At 51.6% G+C, this 13004-nt stretch overlaps 1 protein-coding gene across 9 annotated transcripts in view; it reads left to right on the forward strand.

The window, feature by feature from the left end:
- The window catches only part of PPP6R2 (protein phosphatase 6 regulatory subunit 2), a 62046-nt gene that overhangs the window by 22455 nt on the left and 26587 nt on the right, over window positions 1-13004 (forward strand). For all 9 annotated transcript variants that reach the window (XM_070790676.1, XM_070790670.1, XM_070790674.1 and 6 more), the window contains one exon: window positions 7291-7533. In XM_070790676.1, the coding sequence (XP_070646777.1) occupies window positions 7307-7533 (227 nt within the window). In that variant the 5' untranslated portion in view covers window positions 7291-7306. The remainder of the gene's footprint in view (window positions 1-7290; window positions 7534-13004) is intronic.

Consider the following 13004-nt stretch of genomic DNA (forward strand, 5'->3'; position numbering starts at 1 on the left):
CCCACTCCAGTGTTCTTGCCTGGAGAATCCCAGGGATGGGGAAGCCTGGTGGGCTGCCGTCTATGGGGTCGCACAGAGTCGGACACGACTGAGGTGACTTAGCGGCAGCAGCATTTAGCCTTACGGAGAAGGCAATGGCACCCCACTCCAGTACTCTTGCCTGGAAAATCCCATGGACGGAGGAGCCTGGTAGGCTGCAGTCCATGGGGTTGCTGAGGGTCAGACACGACTGAGCAACTTCACTTTCACTTTTCACTTTCATGCATTGGAGAAGGAAATGGCAACGCACTCCAGTGTTCTTTGCCTGGAGAATCCCAGGGACGGGGGAGCCTGGTGGGCTACCGTCTCTGGGGTCGAACAGAGTCAGACACAACTGAAGCGCCTTAGCAGCAGCATTTAGCCTTAAGTCTTTTTTCTAACGGTTTCTTGACCTCTGTGACTGTTGCGTGCAGCGCTGTGTCTGCTCGTGGCTGCGCCCGGCCTTTCTCTGGGCGGTGTGAGCAGGGGCGGCTCTCTGCTTGCAGTGCTCCGTGCTCACGGCGGCTTCTCGTGCCGTGACTGGGCTCCGGGTGCGAGGCTTCCTTCACGGCGGCACGTGGGCTCAGTAGTTGTGCACTGGCTTAGTTGCCCCGCAACATGTGGGATCTTCCCGGATCAGGGATTGAACCTGTATCTTCTATATTGTCAGGCAGGTTCTGTTTTTTTTTTCTTTCTACCCCCCCTTTTTTTGATATAAATGTATTTATTTTAATTGGAGGCTAATTACTTTACAATATTGTATTGGTTTTGCCATACATTGATATGAATCTGCCACGGGTGTACACGTGTTCCCCATCCTGAACCCCCCTCCCACCTCCCTCCCCATCCCATCCCTCTGGGTCATCCCAGTGCACCAGCCCTAAGCTTCCTATATCATGCATGGAACCTGGACTGGCGATTCGTTTCACATATGGTATTATACATGTTTCAATGCCATTCTCCCAAATCGTCCCACCCTCACCCTCTCCCACAGAGTCCAAAAGACTGTTCTATACATCTGTGTCTGTTTTGCTGTCTCGCATCCAGGGTTGTCATTACCATCTTTCTAAATTCCATATATATGCGTTAGTATACTGTATTGGTGTTTTTCTTTCTGGCTTACTTCACTCTGTATAATAGGCTCCAGTTTCATCCACCTCATTAGAACTGATTCAAATGTATTCTTTTTAATGGCTGAGTAATACTCCGTTGTGTATATGTACCACAGCTTTCTTATCCATTCATCTGCTGATGGACATCTAGGTTGCTTCCATGTCCTGGCTATTATAAACAGTGCTGGGATGAACATTGGGGTACACGTGTCTCTTTCAATTCTGGTTTCCTCCGTGTGTATGCCCAGCAGGGATTGCTGGGTCATATGGCAGTTCTGTTTCCAGATTTTTAAGGAATCTCCACACTGTTCTCCATAGTGGCTGTACTAGTTTGCATTCCCACCAATAGTGTAAGAGGTTCTTAACCACTGTTAAGAATACTACCAAAAAAAAAGAATATTACAAAAACATAATATTGAGGGATTTCCTTGGTGCTCCATTGGTTAGGACTCCATATTTCTACTGTAGGGGACGCTGGTTCGATCCTTGATCAGGAAACTAAGATTCTGCGTGCCGTGCTGTGCAGCCAAAAAAAAGTGATAAAAATATTATATGAGGTATAATTTACATACAGTAAGTGGACTCATTTTATGTTTGCAGTTCTGTGAATTTTAATAAATACACCGCCATGGTCAAGATGCAGGGTGTTTCGACATCGCCCCCACAACTCTGTCTTGTTGCTCTTGCCTGTAGCCTGTGACCCTGAGCAGCCTCTCGTCTCCTTGGCACCATGGGTTCAGTTCGCTGTGCTTAAAGTTGCATATAAATGGAATGATTTAGCTTTGCTTTTTCGTGTCCGGCTTCTTTACTCACCAGGGTTTTTAGCTTCATCTGTCCTCACAGAGGTGCTTGCTCCTCTCTGCTGAGTAGTCTTCCGTTGTAGGAATGGCATCACTTATCTCTCATCTGTCGGTGGGTATTTGGGCTGCTTCCAGTGTTTGGCTATTATGAATAAGGCATTTGTGAACCTTCGTTTACAAGGCGTCTTTGTTTGGATTTATGATTGCATTTCTCTAAAGTTAATACCTGGGATTGGAATTGCTGGGTCACATGGTAAGTGTATGCTTAACTTTATAAGAAACTGGCAAAGAGTTCTGCAGGGTGGTCATGCCATTTTACAGTCCTGCTCACAGTGCGGGAGTTTCTGCCCTGCGTCCGCGTGGACCGTGCTGTTGACAGCATTTTAATCTCAGCTGTTGGAGTGGCGCCCCTTGGCGTACTTTTCCGATAACAACGGTGATAGTTTTCCATGTGCTTATTGGCTATTTTTATATCTTTTTGCAAAGTGTTCAGATCTTCTGTCCATTTGTTAAAAAAATATTAGTCTTAGTTGCAGCGTGTGAACCCTCAGTTGCAGTATGTGGGATCTAGCTCCCTGTTCAGGGATCAAACCCAGGCCCCCTGCGTTGTGAGCACAGAGTCTTAACCGCTGGACCACCAGGGAAGCCCCTGTGCATGTTTTTAGTTGAGTGTTTTTTATATTATTGCTTTATAAAAGTTCTTCATGTTAACTCATTAAGAATGCTTTGTTAGAGACTTGTGGCTTGGTGATATAGAATTTGCTTGCTACTCCAGGAGACATGGGTTCTATCCCTGGTCTGGGAAGAGCCCACTGCTGCGGAGTAACTCAGCCAGTGCACCACAGCTGATGCGCCAGACTGCAGAGCCCTGGAGCCGCAGCGCTGAGCCCAGAGCCCTAGAGCCCCTGCTCCGCAACGAGCAGGGCCCCCGCGGTGGGAAGCCCGCACACCCCTGCTCTCCACAAGTAGAGAAAAGCCGCGTAGCAGTGAAGACCCAGCACAGCCAAAAATGAAAACAAATAAAATTATTTTTTTTAAAAAGAATGCTTTATCAGATATAGAGAGCAAATACTTTCTCCCTTTCTGTGATTTATCTGTATTTTCTTAATGGTATCATTTAAAGAGCAGGAAGTTTTCAATTTTGATATAGTCCTGTTTATCAGATGTTTTTATTTTTATTGGGCTGTCGGGGTGGGTTGGAAACTCTGTCTGCAAGTTATGGCCCATTAGGGAGACGTCTGCTCTGATTTTCCTGGGATGGCTCTCAGAGCTTTTTCTTCTTCTTGCAGCCACAGCTCTTGCTGTAGCAGCCTCTTCAGGCCCACTGCTGAGTGGCTTCTCTTTGGGAGAGAATTTCCTCTTTTTCTTGGGATCACTCTTGTTTCCTGACTCTTCAGGGTCATTGTCTGGTTCCCCTTTGGGGAAAGAGTTCTTCCTTTTGGGAAGACTTACAGTGCTAGCTGTCTCTTCAAGATCACTACCAACCAGCTCCTTCTTGGAAGAAGATTTCTCTTTCTTGGGTTTGGAGAGGAGGCTTACAGGTCTTCCGTTCTGTTCGCCTGAGGCCCTCCTGGGCCTCCGCTTCTTTCCCGTCTTTCGCGTCTGCTTGAGCTGCCCTGGAGCACTGCTGCTGTTTCCTGAAGATGCCAGCACAGCTGCAGCCCACCATTTCGTTTCCTTCTGTAAGCGTGTCTTCTGTTTTTTGAGCAAAAATAAATAAATAATAATAATAGTTTGTTTTTCCTTGTGTCTTATCTATCACAAGTTTACAAATATTTTATTCTTAAGTTTTCTTCTAAAGATTTTAGTGTTAGTGTTTATAGTTAAGTCTGTGATCCATGTATGATGTGAGGTAAGGGTTGAGGTCTGATTTATATATAGATACTCAACTTTCCAGAGCTATTTGTTAAAAAGGATTATCCTTTCCCCGTTAAATTGCTGTGGTACACTTAGTGAAAGTCAGTTGGCCGTGTGTGTGTGTTGGTCTTCATCTAGTCTCTCTGTTTTGTTCTGCTGAACCACTAGAACCACACTCTCCTGAGTAGTCTCACTTTATAGGAAGCCTTAAAATCAGGCGGTGTTAGCACTCCAATTTTGTTCTTTCTTTTCAAAATTGCTTTGGTTCTCCTGGGTTTTTTCCCATATACATTTTAGTAGCAACTTGTCCATTTCTATTTTTAAAAATCTGCTAGAATTTATTTGGGATTGCATTGAATCAGTAAACCAGTTTAAGAAAAACCCATGTCTTAACATGGTCTTCCCTAGTGGCCCAGCTGGTGAAGAATCTGTCTGCAGTGCAGGAGACATGGGTTCCATCCCTGGGTTGGGGAGATCCCCTGGAGGAGGGTGTGGCAACCCACTCCAGTATTCTTGCCTGGAGAACCCCATGGACAGAGGAGCCTGGCGGGCTACAGTCCACAGGGTTGCAAAGAGTCGGACACGACTGAGCGACTAAGCACAGCACAGCAGAAGTTAAAAATTTTTTATTGCTAGTATATTGAGATACAGTTCCTTTTTGGATATTGATCTTGTAACTGGTAAGCTAGCTAGGTTCACTCATTAATTCCAGTAGCTCTCTTCCGTGCAGATTTCTTAGGCATTTCTGCTTACACAGTCATGTCATCTGAGAGTAAGGACAATTTTACTTATTCTTTTTTAACCTGTATGTGTTTTTTTCCCTTGTCTTCTGGTACTACCTTGGATAGAAGTAGATCTTGAATAGGATCTAGAATAGACGTGCTCAGTTTCTTATTCCAATCTTAGAAGGAAAACATGCAGTCTTTTCAGCACATTAAGCGTGCTGATAGCTGTAGGTGTTCTGTAGATGCCCTTTATTAGGTGCAGGAAGTTCCCTTCTATTTCTAATTTATTAAGAGGCTTTATTTTTGTCATAAAAGTGTGTTGTATTTTTTTCAAATTACTTAAACCCAACCATGTTACATTAAATAATCTAAGTACTTTAATTAAAAGGCAAAGAATAACAGAATAACCAAGCAAGACCATATCAATTGTGTGCTGTTTAGAAAAGAAACACTTTAAGTGTGCAGATACAGATATGTGGACAGTACAAGGACGCTGCAGGATGTGGCCAGTGTGAACTAGGGGAACGGCGTGCTGTGTTAGTGTGGGACTCTCGGCCACTCTGGCTGAGAACAGGACGCAGAGACCACCTCTGGCTGCGCTGCTCGGCAAGTTCTTGTTTGGATAAAAAGCCCTGGTTAGGTGGGGGTCTGCCTCCCTGGATTGTGTGCTGTCCACGTGCACAGGCCATTCTGTAGGGCTTCAGGAGAGAGGGCGCCTGATGTGTGGGGGCAGCAGTCTTGTCCTGAAGGCCCATCTAGCAGTTGTTTTTTCTGGCCCCCTAGAGTCTGTCACTAACGCTGCAGATACTCATCTGCACTCCTCACAAGAGAAATAAGGAAGATGTTAGGACCTAGATGGAAATCGAGTGCGGGTTGACTTGTGGAGCCCCTGCCCTGAGTGTTTAAGTGCCCTGCGTCTGCGTCTGGCGGGCAGGGGGGATTTTCGCCAGTGAAGGGCCTGAGCACAGGAGCGTGTGCAGCGGGTAGGGGCAGAGCGCGGTCTGTGTCGGGAGACACGTGGCGTACTTGTGGCAAGGGTGGAGCTGGGGGGCAGCGGGGAGTCCCCAGAGGACCTGGAGGCACACTCGGGACAGCGCCCTGGCGAGCGGTGGGCCTTTGGGGCCAGACGGGCTTTAACGCCGCCGTGAGAGGAGCATGAAGATGTCTGTTTCGGGAAAGGGAGTTTAATGCAGCAAAGACAAGAGGCTGTGGAGGGCATGGCTGGACAGCTGAGGGGCTGGTGTCATGGGGTTCTGAGAGGTGGGCTTCACCCACACAAACTAGGGCTTCCTGTCGTGTGGGGAGTCCTTTACTCTTCCAAATAAAAATATTAGATCAGATAAATCCCCCATCTGTCATCATGATTTTGTAAATAGTGATTTAACACTGAAAAGATTCATAATCTCAAAATACAGGTTTAACTTGGTTAAAGATACAGACTTTGAGGCCTTCCCTAGTGGTACAGTGGCTAAGAATCCACCTGCCAGTGCAGGTCGACACAGCCTTGATCCCTGGTCCAGGAATATCCCACATGTGAAGAGCAGCTGAGCCTAACACAGTTGCTGAGCCCGCACTCTAGACTGCGCGGCGCCCCGTGCTCCGCAGCAAGGGAAGCCACCGCAGAGGGAAGAGGCTTGAGGCTGCAACTAGAGAAAGGCAACCGAGACCCAGTGCAGCGACGCAAAAATAAATAATTGATGAATTTTTAAAAAGTACAGGCTTAGGTTTTTCATTTTGTATCCGACATGGAAAACTTTGCTGCAAACCAGCCTAGGCTCACAGACTGCCACAGGGACTTGCTGAGTGGTCACACGTTGTATAGTCCAGGCACAAAGAGCCAGGCCTGGAGACGGGGTGGGGCTGTGGCCTGAGGGCTGCTGGGCGAGAAGCCCGAGGTGGGGAGTGTAGAGCCTTGGTGTGCAAGTGGAGGAGGGGCTTCAGGGGCAGCCCTTTCCACCCAGCAAGGGGACAGGACGGGGGCAGGGAGGTGGGGGCAGCGGCGGAGAGACAGGAGAGCAAAGCTTGTTGCCCTCCTGGGTCCTGGAGGCGGGCGGCCCGGACCTCAGCGGGGCAAGTAGGGAAGCCCGGGGGTCAGGAGGCAGAAGAGGCAGGAGAGAGGGGCTGAGGCTGTGGCCCCTGTGGGGTTTCCGTGTGAAAGGCGAGGCTGGGCAGGGGGAGCTGCTTAGGCCCAGCTTGCTTGGATAATTTTGGCAGGCTTTAAGCTGTGTGTGCGGCTTCTGCTTGCCTGGTCCCTGGTCCCTGGTGCTGGGATGATGAAAGCAGAGGAAGGGGTCTCCTGGCCTGTGGGCCTGCAGTGGGGCAGGGGGGTGGGGCCTGGGGTTCAGCCTTTAGGCTGGAGATGCGCTCCTGGAAATGCTTTGCTGCTCTGAGTTGGCTGCACAGGAAGGGCTGTCTCTCCTCAACCAGAAAGTTTTTTCAAAGATAGTATACAGAAAATTTAAAAAGTACATGATTCGGAGACATCTGGGAACAGTGGGCAGTGTTGATTGAGGAGGGAGGTGGACACTGGGAGGAGGTTTGTGAGTTGTGAACTCTCTGGGTGGAGGGGTATCTGCTGTCTGACACGGGGAAAGGTATATGCGGCCTCGGGCACGGGGCCGTGAGCAGGAGCTCCAGCGAGAGGGGAGGAGGCGGGGGCGGCCAGTGGGGGCACCCCCTGCAGCCCAGGCCAGCCAGCGTGGACTTGGGACTCGGCTGCAGGGTGGCTGAGGCCCACGTGCACAGGCTGGGGGAAGTGACCCTCTTGTCTGCTTGCAGCTCTGTGGCCAGCACCATGTTCTGGAAGTTTGACTTGAGCGCCATGTCGCACGTTGACAAGCTGCTGGATAAGGAGGGCGTGACGCTGCGGGAGCTGATGGACGGAGAAGACATCCTGCAGGAGTGCAAGGCCCAGAACCGGAAGCTGCTGGACTTCCTGTGCCGGCGGCAGAGCATGGAGGAGCTGGTGGGCCTCGTGACTCAGGACCCGGCCCTGGACCTGGAGGAGAGGGCCCGCTTCAAGTGGGTACCGGGCCGGGCTGCGCTCGGGGGCAGCGGGCAGGGCTTGAGGACGGCCGGGGCCGAGCTTTTGAAGGGAGCAGCTGACCCTGAGTGTTGACCCCACCCTACGTGTGAGGAGAGCCACTGGCGGGCTTTGTCTCTGTGATGTTTAAGGTCTGGGTCCCTGTGTGTGATTCCTCACCCTGGGTGGTAATGAGCAGCAGTGCAGCACGTTGAAGCGTTTTGGGGAAATGCTAGAAAAAGGCTGAGCCCTGACAGAGACGGGCGCGTATGCTCGGCCTGGTGAAGCGGCCAGTCCCCGGCGATGGGTGGCACGTGGCCACTTGACTTGGGGCCTTCTGCCAGGAGGAAGCATTCTGTGTCAGTTGTCCCGACGGGTGACGTTAAGACAGAGTTGTGACCTTAGGAGATGACAGAGGGGACCGAGTGAGGACTTGGGACCGGGGCTGGGTGCGGACACAGGAGTGTGAACGGCGGGGCCTCGGGGGGCAGGAAGGGCCCAGCACTGGCCTCTGACTCTGAGGGTGCCGCTCGGGTCCCACTCAGACTCTGGGACGTGCAGGAGCAGGGGTTAGTGGCACGGGGAGTCAGGGCAGACAGGGTGCCCTCAGCTGCTCACGTGGCCACTGGGGTCGGCGTGTGTTGTCACGTCTTAGAATGGGCTAGGGAGTTATGGCCTGAGGTCAGATCCTGTTTTTGTAGGACCTGCCAGCTGAGAATGGTTTTACATTTTTAAATGGTTGGGAAAAAAATGAAAAAATTGTAAACATTTACCTGAAAATGGCAAAACCCACATTTCAGTGTTCGTCAGTAAGTCTTCTTGGATACACCTATGACCTGTTGTCTGTGACAACACAAACCCTCTAAGACAGTTACTCTCTGACCATCTGTAGAATGTTTTTGCTGACTCAGGAGGCAAATAAAGCAGGATGAGCCAATGAGGGCGGGGGCGCGGTCAGGGCTGTGGTCTGCACACCCGTCTGACTGGAGTGCTCCAGAGAGAGGCAGGGGCTTGCTCGTGGAGGAGCCAGGGCGCGGTGTGGCGGGTCAGAGGCTGTCAGGCCGCCTCCTGAGATGTGCCTGGCCTTATGTCCGCGTCGCCACTAGTGACCCCATTCCTTTCACTCTTTTGCTCCCGAATGGGCCCTGTTGCTGCCCGAGCGGGGGTCTCCTGTCAGGCGCTGGCAGCAGTGGGATGGGGAGGAGGGCTGGCTGGCTGGTTGTGCTTCTGGGTAGAGGGTCCCAGCGCGGCAGTAGAGACCGGGGGAGCTTTACAGTCAGAGTTTGAGGAGATCGGCAGTTGGCGAGCACAGATAAGGCAACAAGGAGACCTGCCGCTCTGGGCAGGGACGCATACAAGTAAGCAGACGGGCTGGTGTTTGCATGCTTATACAGAAAGGGCAGCCCCAGATAGGGATTTAATTAACAATTGTGGTCTAATTTTATAGAGGCAGGGAGAGGGCGGTGGGCTGGACGGGCCGGCTGGTGTGAGAGCCCTAGCGTCACACAGGAGGTCAGTTCGTGATGTCTGCAGTTGCTGAAGATGTGTGTTTGTGTTTTATTTGGAAACATGGAGGTGAATAGTAGAGAAGGTGCCAAGAGGCTATGGTGACCGTCCCAGCAGTATGGCCTGCGAGTGGGGATGCAGGCTCTTCCTCAGGAGCCTGATCATGCTGAGTCGTTAAAGCATGTGTGCATGTCGCCTGTTAAAAAAAGAACAACCTTTTTAATTTAAAAGTTAATTTTAAAATTAACTTGCTTATCAAAGATTAGTTTGCTTTTAGTTAAAATTAAATATACTTTTTGAAAAGAGAAATAGGCTGGGTAGATGGATGAGGTAGTAGCTGGAAGAGGGTGGGGGGTCAGGATTATTTTTCAGAGGTGCCGAGGGTACAGATTGGACCTGTTGCAGGCTCTCAGCCATGGGTCTCTGTCGAGCCAATCCGTGTGGCCCTCAGGGTGTGTGGCAGCACCCGGTGAGCTGGGCGTGAGCGCGGTGGGCAGGAGCCCCCTCATCTCAGCCTCCAGACGGCTGCCCCCGTGGCCACCCTGACGGCCGCGTCAGCCCGCTGGCTGCAGGCTGGATTATGCAGAGACCTGTCCGGGAAGTAGGGGTGCCTCTGAGCTGCGGGGCCCAGGGGCCACCCTGAGTGGTCAGCTGCTCTAATGCCAGAGGAGCTCCATGCAGCTGGGGCCCTGTGCAGCAGCCTGGGGCCGGGAGCTGGCCCGAGATTCCTGAGGATGCTTCTGGCTCTTTCTTAAGGTTCCCGTGCGGTTTGCCTGCCGAGCTTTGGGCCATTTGAGAAATGAGATGAAAGAGTCCGCAGGTGGATGCCAAGCTCACACTGTTGTTTCTGACTCAGTGGTGTGGCGATGGGTGGAGGAGGCCTTCCTCTTCCCAAGTCACAGACCTGCGTGCTTGTGGGGAGCAGGGCTGGGCCCGGCAGCCCAGGAAGGTCTCCCCGCACCCCCACCCCGCCCTGCAGGGCAGCACAGAGGGGGACACCGAGCTGCGGGGAGCGCCTGGGGAGCAGCCGGGCAGGCCACAGAGAGGCGTGCAGAGGCCCCGGGAGCCTCCGCCGTGACGGCCCTGGACTCTGCTTCCTTACCCGGTAATTGCTGCGGCCACCTCCTGTGTTCCTGGGTTTCATTCTTCTCTCTTTCGCTTGCTGCCCCTGGCAAGTTCTGTTCTCTGACAGTCTCCTGAGTGTACCCTTCTCCCTCGGGCTGGCTCTGCCGGGTCACGTCCAGGCTGGACATGGTTCTCCTGCTGTTTTGAAGACTCTAGGGTTGTCTTTGTCAACTGAAAAAAAAGGTACAACTTAAAAGCCGAGAATTACATTTTACTTGGTGGACTCTCTGAAGACTTTAAACCCTGGGGAGAGGACTCCCCGATAACTCAGGGACACCTCTGAAGAGGCGAGTGAGGAGCCAAGATGTGTAGGAGTTTTTCCAACAAAGACCAGGTAGTCAGAACTTCAGATGATTGCTGTTCATTAAAGAAGACCAGACGACTCACGTTGTGGATTGAGCGCCTCTCTGTGCCTAGGAAGGTGCGGGGTCTGGGCTCACGCTCCACTCCTCTGACCTGCCCTTCCGCTGTCTTGGTCACATCCTGTGCACTCTCATCCTGAGTCCCCTCACGGCTCGCCGTTGAGGGTGGCGGCTCTGACAGAGGGTCCCTGCGGGGCTCCCAGGGCCGGGGCGGCCTGTGTTCATGGAGACGTGCACGCGGCTCACTCACGCCTTCTCTTCCTGACTCCAGCCATGCTGCTGAGAGGTCTGATGCCACAGGCCCCCAGTTTCCTCAAGGGCCTCCTAGGGCCTTTTCTAACTTTGTTGCTCTGCAGTTTCCCAGGACTTTATCCCCTGGGTCAGGACAGGGGGATCTCAGAAGTGGCACCAATAATCCAGGAGAACTTTAAAGTCAAAGAGTTTGGGAGAAATTAGTAATAAATACATACAAAACAAAGCAAACAGAAGCAGGGAGTCTCATTGCAGCAAGCTCTCCGCCTGCCTGGGGACCACTGTTTGCACCGAGGCCTCTCTGAGTGCACAGAGCACGGCTCCTGTGCACGAAGCACTGTGAGGCCAGACTGAAACGTCAGAGGTTGGAGCAGAGAGATGTGTTTTACTGTGGGGCTGAGCAATAATAGGTGGCTTGTGCTGTTGCCAAAATGTTGGCTCTCTGTGCACCATTGCCAAACAGAAATATGAAGACAGAGTTGCGGAGGAGAAGGAAAAGAAAGGGACAGTGTTACTCGCTCAGTCGTGTCGGACTCTGCGACCCCATGCACTGTAGCCCACCAGGCTCCTCTGTCCATGGCACTCTCCAGGCAAGAATACTGCAGTGGGTAGCCATTCCCTTCTCCAGGGGATCTGCCCGACCTAGGGATCAAACCCGGTCTCCTGCATTACAGGCAGATTCTTTACCGTCTGAACCACCAGGGAAATGGCTTTATTACTTTGCCAGGCAAAAGGGGAACGCTCAATAGGCTAGTGCCTCAGGGACTGTGCCCCCACTTCCTGGTGAGTCGGGAGAGATTGTGTAGTCAGGCAGGGGTCTGTGATAAGGACCAGAGCCGAAACAGTCTTGCATTCTTTCTTCTGCAATCTCTAAGGAGTGGGGTTGCTGACAAGATCAGGGTCTTGTATGCAGGGCCTCTGGGGGCCGTCTCCTAATCTTTTATGGGCCTCTCTGGACCCTTTAGTCTTGTTTCACGTGGTTTCCTGGCTGCTGCTCCTCTGATTAGTAACTGTTCTGCCTTTTGGAACTCAAAGAAGGGCACGGAAGCCGCAGTCTTGTCTGTAAGAAGGCTGTGCGCGTGCACTCAGTCGTGTCTGACTCTTTGGGACCCCATGGACTAGAGCCCACCAGGCTCCTCTGTCCATGGAATTTTCCAGGCAAGAATACTGGAGTGGGTTGCCATTTTTTTTTCCAGGGGATCTTTCCAACCCAGGAATTAAACCTGTGTCTTTTGTGTCAGCAGGCAAATTCTTTACCACTGAGCCAAGAACTGATGCTTTGTCTAAAGGAAGTGGGGGACAAAAAGGCCTCCTTGCCTGGGAGACCTAGAGGGCCCTGCTTGGCATCAGTGCCCAAAAGCCCTAAACTCCCCAGTAGTTTTAGGGGAGAAGCTTATAGGCAAATTTGAGGTGAGGGCTGCGGGGTGTGGTGCTTTCTTCTCTTTGGTTGGTGGTGAGGTAACAGGGCAGAGTTCCAGAAATCTTGGGCTCAGCCTGAAGTTACTGTCATCCATCTGGGGGTGGGGTGGGAGCTTAGTTCTGCTGAAGAGCTCAAAGGTATTGTTGTGTATCCCTTTAGCAGGAGATGCTTGCTCCTTGAAGAAAAGCAGTGACCAACCTAGAAAGCATATTAAAAAGCAGAGACATTACTTTGCCTGCAAAGGTCCGTCTAGTCAAAGCTATGGTTTTCCCTGTAGTCATGTATAGTTGTGTGTGCTGGGCAGTAAAAAAGGCTGAGTGCTGCAGAATTGATGTCTCTGAACTGTGATGTTAGAGAAGACTCTTGAGAGTCCCTTGGACTGCAAGGAGATCCAGCCAGTCAATCCTGGAGGAAATGAACACTGAATATTCATTGGAAGGACTGACGCCGAAGCCGAAGCTTCAATACTTTGGCCACCTGATGGGAAGAGCCAACTAACTGGAAAAGTCTCTGATGCTGGGAAAGATTGAAGGCAGGACGAGAAGGGGACGACAGAGGACGAGATGGTTCGATGGCATCACCAACTCATTGGACATGAATTTGAGCCAACTCCGGGAGATGAAGGACAGGGAAGCGTGGCATGTCCTTGGGATCGCAAAGAGGAGGAAACGACTGAATGAGGGAACACCATTAAGGCCCCTGCTCCAGGGCTGCACCATCGTTTCTTGACTGCCCCGAGCTTCCCTCATCAGCTGCTGTTTGAACCTGCGCTTCCTAACCTGGGGGAGGTGTGTGTGTGCTTGCT

The sequence above is a fragment of the Bos indicus genome, chromosome 5 (genome assembly GCF_029378745.1).
Source record: "Bos indicus isolate NIAB-ARS_2022 breed Sahiwal x Tharparkar chromosome 5, NIAB-ARS_B.indTharparkar_mat_pri_1.0, whole genome shotgun sequence".
Taxonomy (NCBI): domain Eukaryota; kingdom Metazoa; phylum Chordata; class Mammalia; order Artiodactyla; family Bovidae; genus Bos; species Bos indicus.